Here is a 6,242-nt window from a genome sequence, read left to right as displayed (position 1 = left end):
TTGTTTCCAGAAAGTCATGAAACTACTTAAGCACCAACAGCAGATCAGAAATTTCAGTTTGTCCAATATTCTTTTGGTTTAAGCCTGCAAAACCATCAGGCTTCTCCTTCAGCGCACTTCATGTTAAGTTAAACTAAGATTGTGAATTTTACCTGCGAATCATGTTAGCAATTAGCTCAAAGCACTGCAGTGTCAAAGTGCAGCACCGAACAGGGAGCATGACTGTAGACGCCTAGGTTTGTTAAAATGTCATTTTTCAGTATGTTGAGTGAAACCAAACAAAATGCTGTTCAGACTTTTAACCCAAAGCTCGAACAGGAAACAAAATGTTCTCCACCACTGAAGAAAATACTTCTGCAAAAAATGTCGCTGGATTAGTTTGTGTGGTGGATCCAGACTGAACCTGAACTCACCCTGCATCAGGTCCTATAAGGAAAAATTCCTCCCTCACCTGCCCTCCCCCCACAGACCTCTGTGCAACCTGGCTGACCTGTTCAATCGTTGCTGCCACAGTCTGCCTCCCCCTCCCGACAGACCTATTCCCTACAGTACACCCCCCTCCCCTCCCCCATGCCACACACACACACACACACACGTCACATGTGGCCTCCTCCTTCCCCCTCTGCAAACCCCCCAACACATCAACCCCCTCTCCTGACAAAGCATGCCTCCCTGCCCCCCCTGCTAACCCCCTCCAGACTGCTCCTCTCCCCCTCCCTCTATTGTCTTCTTCTCCTCCTCCTCCCAGTACCCCCACACAACAACGCCAGTCACCACACTCACCCCACCTCCCTCATGTCACCCCCACCACCTGGTGTTGTCCTTTAACGTGGATCAGGTGATCATTGGCTAAATAAATAAGAAAGCTCTGGAAATAAGTTAACTTTTGGTATTTTTTATTTTTTATTTGATTTTATGTTTTATTTCATTGTCTTCACATATCCATATCTCACAGTATTGAATCAGTCTTCTTTGTTTTCTGTATCATGCACATTTTTCAAGCTGTGTTTTATGGCTGAATTAAACAAAGCAAAACAGAAAACAGAAATGCAAATCTAAATGACAAAAAGAGTAAATTAAAAAAATTTTAAAAAGAGTTCAAACATTTCGATTCTGTGTGTTCATGTGGGTGTCAGTCTTTCCCAATCCAGATGGAGGAGCTGTGTATACACCACGAAGCAAAACCATTGTCATTTGTCAGTAGCGGACGACGGCTGAACTGTGGTTTGTTGCTGTCATTTCATGATTTTGTCTTGTTGTAATTTTTATTTCCTAGCAAAGGTTTGGCGTTTGAACGTATCAGGCAGATTCTGTCAGATATAAAATCCTCCTGCATCTCATTTCTGCATAATTACACAATGCATTGTTCACATTGCCTCATCATTTCCATTACGACCGACCTACTGCAAGTTATTATGGGTACCAGCAGCTGCAAACAGCCTGCAGAGCTGGAGGAATGAGCGAGCAGCATGTGATGTGTCGGGGCAGAGCGAGGCGAGCCAGCCAGGAAGAGGAGGAGGAAGGAGGAGGGGTGTGAGGAGAGAGAGAGAGAGTTTGAGACAGGGTCAGCTTGATGAGGCTCTGCTCTGCATACACGGCTGATATCTTCATTCATTGATTTTAAAGAACACCACCAAGTGGCACAGAGCAGAGATAACAGGGCTCAAAGTTTAGTTTGGGGGAGGAAATTCCAGGCTGAGATGAGAAGTGCAGCCTGAGTCACACATGGCACAGCAGACATGAAATATAAAGAGAAGAACTTTTAGCAAATAAAATTTATATGACAAACCTGAACTATACAGTTAGATCATCCAGTATTTGATTATTCATTATCTGTAATACTGACTGATTATGTAAAAGTCCACTTACTAGCTTTTTCCAGAGCTTTCGACTACATCGCATGATGAAGTTTGCTCATGGAAATAGCTGAACTGCCATCATGTGATCCAGGTATTAAAATATAGTAAAATATAATGAGCTGAATATAAATAAAAAGCAATCTCTGTCAACTTAGGAAGATCCAAAAAGCAAGGAAGTGGATGTTAAGTATCTGTTTACCATTATATTGCATACTATAAGGTCATGTCTTACTTTCTAAGGGTTTATATGTTGTAATTAATGTCTTGATAAATGTTGAATGATTCCCTAATTATTTATAAATCAGTTATAAGTCATTAATAGCAACAATTGTTAAGTTGTTAGCTTGTAGAGAAAGAACTGCCATCATAAATTGACAAGTTGTCATTTTTACAGTTTGGTCTTTTTAGGGATTAAACAAACAACATGTTAATTAACACACGTCAGAGGCAATAATAGTCAGATTTTGTAACTGCTGGACAGAGCCAGGCTCTGCTTAACCTTGTTTCCTGTCTTTGTGCTAAGCTAAGCTAACTGTGTGCATTCATAGCTGAAAACAAAGGTTTAATATCACTCTCACTGATATAAGAGTGGTTCTCTGCACCAGAAAGTGAACAACCTTATTTCTCAAAATGTCAAACTATTTCTTTAACATTTACCACTGCAAAAAAAAAAAAAGTTAATATTGCCAAACAGATAAAAAACACTAGCCAAGGAAAGATGCACTTGGTAATTTCATAAAGCATAAGTATATTATTTATTAACTATTAACAAAGCCATTAGTAACACCTTATAAACCCTTTCTAAAGGGTCATTTGATGGGTGTGTTACAATCACTGTAACTGTAGGTCTATATCTGAATTTATATGCACAACTGAAGGCTTCACAGCCACAGTAGAAAAACAAAAAACAATCAAAATTAAGGTTTTAGTTTTTTATTAAGATTATAAATTTTTGACAAATATTTTCTGAAACAGTTTTACCCGGAAAGCTACAATTTATTGAACACAAAAATACAAGAATAACAACAAAATATGTAGAGAATGGCTGAATACTCTCTTTATTTTGGTACACATAGTGCTCATAAAGCTAATACATGGATTCTCAGGTTATGGCTAAATCATGAGTTTGCCTTTTTAAAACAAAAGGACTAAGATCAGTCTTTTACAAAATAAAGTAAAACTCACAAAACCAAGACATGTTGGAATCATGAATTGCTGTGAAGGCTTTGAGCAACAACCGTGATTAAAGAGACGTCAAACTGCCAAAATGACCCAGACTGTTTCTACTTTCACACACTGGGAGTGGCGGTGTAGTGATGACCACAGTAACAGCCCAAAAACATCAGAGAATAATAAGTGTTGGCACGCCATCAAGTGATATGAGCTGGCTAAGAGTCCATGAACCTCACAGGTGAGTTCCCGGTGAGGTTCATGTGAGTCCTGAACGTGGTGTTTCATGTGACAACAAACTGCTCCGAATGTGCAAGGTCCATCTAATATGGAGAAGGTGTTTTTCCCAAGAGCCTCCCCGGCCCAGGACAGGAGAGACAGCAGAGACATTCAGTCACTTTCTATGTACTTTCAGTTCTGACAGTAGCTAGCAGTAGTGTGCGTCGGATTTAAGGCAACGACAGTCAATCCATTTCATCAGATTTAAGTCATCAAAGTGTATTTTTAGACCTGTAGCCTCTCTCCCATTGTGAAAACAGGAAACCTGCACGTGACACATGTGGCACAAACACTTTCCTCTCACTGTCGAAACTATTGTCATTAAACTGCTAAATTTTAAATAGCTTTTCTTTTTCTTGCAAAAATAAAGTTGATTTCTACATTATAGGGGAGACCGGGTTCAGCTGTTAGTGCCTGCATTTTCTTCCAATCAGAAGAAAGTGTGAGTGATGTCACCCAGCGCACATCAATGAACCACAGTCACATGTTGTTGTGTGATGTTTAAGACCAAAGTGTGCTTTGAGTGTAGTTCTTGACAATTTCAGCTCATGTTGTTGTGACTTCAGCGTGTGGTAGCCTTTATAAAATGTCATTATCAATGTTTAACAACATTTGCAATGTCCAGAAATGCAGAGGGCAGTGATTTGCTCCATTCTTTAACAAGCACCTCAGTTTTTATGATGTGATCACTTCATCTCAACTTGTTTTCATCAAACTGGACAGCTGAATGAGATCTGATATAGGTCACAAGGAAATGTGACTTTTTTAGTGAGCCCACACATGGGGTTGTATTGGTATCAATACACAATTCATGGTTTTAACAAATACATATTCTGTGATACATCTTCCTCTACAAATGTGGACCATTCACTTCCAGTAAAGTTCTGCTTTGACTTGTTCACAGAGCATTTCTGGAAGGTTTCAGGCAACCTTCTGTAATGTTACGTAAATACTATCAGGACACACTGACTAATTCCTTTTAAAAAGTCTCCACAGAACATTTGCTGAAAGTTATTTGACCTGTAACAACGCAAGAAGTTCCACAAATGACATCTGTTTCTGGGCAGAAACGTTGTAGATGTGAACAGTGTGGGAACGTTTCTTTGTTAACATTAAGGAACATGCCCCTAAGCTTAGAACAATGTTCCTAAACTGGTGGTAGAAAACAGTTCTCCATTTGCTTTCGTTTACTAATACTTTATGGGATAAGGTTTTACAACCGACCCCGGTCTCCGTGAAATAAAGTGTTTGATTCAAAATGCCACAATCGCCCGGGTCCATGCTCCAAGACTGGCCAGGGCCTGTTTGCTACAGATCTGTTCCAAGTCCGCCTGTCTGCTCAGCAGCCCTGAAAACCCCGAGCCGAAGATGGAGATCAGGTTGGAGATATTCGAAGTGTCCGTGTAGTCCGGGTTGGAGAAGGAATAGTCCTCGCGTTTCGCTCTTTTGCGAGCCGCGGTAAAATCAGACACTTCCTCCGCGTCGGAGGCGCAACCGCCGAACTCAACCTTCCGTTTCTTGGCCGGCGACTGCGCGCCCTGGCCGCACTGGAGCGCGTCACAGCAGCAGTCCTGGTGGAGGTAGCCGTTCTCCACAGTGGTCACCACATGCGTGTCCAAATCCAGCACTGTGGTCTTGTTGCAGTGTCTGTTGTTGTCCGCAGAGAACTGGTCAAAGTGTGACACGGGAGAAGCCTCCATGCAGCAGCTTCGGTAGTCGGACGGCTCCGGTTCTTTGCTACCGTCCTCGAAAGGAGAGCAGCCGAGGAGAGTGCTCGCTGCCCGGACGTGCACCGCTGGCTGCGCCGCGCCTCTGGGGCACGCAGAGTCGCACAGACTCGTCTCTTCGCCGCAGCAAGCAGCCCGCGCCTGTTCCTCATCGTCGGCGTCCTCTGCGTCCAGATCCAGCGGGTTGAGCTCCTGGATCTCGTTGCAGACCGTCCTCACCTCCTCGTACTGCTGCATCCTGTAGATCTCCGCGTATTTCTCCTTGATGTAGACCTGCCTGGCGTTCCTCAGCACATAAGAGACCAGCAGGTTTTTGTGCAGCTTGATTCCCCCTCTCTGCGTCCTGGAGTTGTGGATCTTCATTAAGGAAATTGAGATCAAGCTTTGCGCGTCCACTGCGCATTCCATGTTGGTGATCATTAATGTGCTCCCCCGGCCCACCCCAGCTTCTGTCCGGGAGAGGAAGATCGCCTCTCGCTTGTGTCGGTGGGAATCGTTTTGTTCGAAGAGAAAGGCTCCAGTCAGGTCTGTGGAGAAACATTGGACACAATGATTCGCCTCCCTGTGAAAGCCAGCGATCATTTGCAGATGCCCTGAAACCAGAATATGTAGGATAGTGAAGAAAGTGGGCCCGCCCTCTTCTGGGTGAGCCAATCAGCTGCCGGAGATCCACTGAGTGACAAGCAGACGCACTGGAAATATGTCGTTCTGGACCAATCAGCGTTCGGCGGTTCCTCAGTACTATTCAAATTCCACCCAGGCTATGTAACAGGAGTGTCCATATTTCAGCTGTCCCATAGCTGGGACCTCCAGAGCTCCGTCAGTTTCCCGGGCTTACATCTCACACTGAAGATTTTCTTTAAATCCACAAATAAAGTCACAGTTTATTTTTCAGTTTGATTTTCCAGTAAAAAAAAACAAACACAAAAAACTGTAACTTTTTCAACAGAGAAACATAACTGTGAAGTTCATTTTGTCCCAAAACTGTATCACTGAGCTGCATGACAAGAAACAAAGAAATAGAAAAAGGCTTTTACTGCAACCAAAACTTGTCAATGTTGCAAATGTAAAACATCTTCTGAGCTAAAATGGAAAATTTTCCTAAAATAACTTACAATAAATCATTTTTATTTTTATGTTATGCATTAAAATGTGTCAGTCAGTTCATTGCTTTTTTATTTGAGTGTTTAATACAAGACATACACTT

General features: G+C 42.5%; 1 protein-coding gene across 1 annotated transcript; it reads right to left on the bottom strand.

Moving 5' to 3' along the window:
* Positions 1-2,776: 2,776 nt before the first annotated feature.
* Positions 2,777-5,632, bottom strand: ier5l (immediate early response 5-like). Its single transcript, XM_071466558.1, has 2 exons — positions 3,306-5,632; positions 2,777-3,263 (listed from the first exon to the last, which is right to left on the bottom strand). Exon 1 carries the CDS (start codon positions 5,615-5,617, stop codon positions 4,562-4,564), a length of 1,056 nt encoding a protein of 351 aa, XP_071322659.1. The 5' UTR covers positions 5,618-5,632; the 3' UTR covers positions 2,777-3,263; positions 3,306-4,561.
* Positions 5,633-6,242: the final 610 nt, after the last annotated feature.

The sequence above is a fragment of the Trachinotus anak genome, unplaced genomic scaffold (genome assembly GCF_046630095.1).
Source record: "Trachinotus anak isolate AG129_WGS33_773 ecotype Australia unplaced genomic scaffold, CSIRO_AGI_Tana_v1 ptg000028l, whole genome shotgun sequence".
Classification (NCBI taxonomy): Eukaryota; Metazoa; Chordata; class Actinopteri; order Carangiformes; family Carangidae; genus Trachinotus; species Trachinotus anak.
Note: the sequence above shows the minus strand (reverse complement) of the source record. Positions and strands in the feature narration are given on the sequence as shown.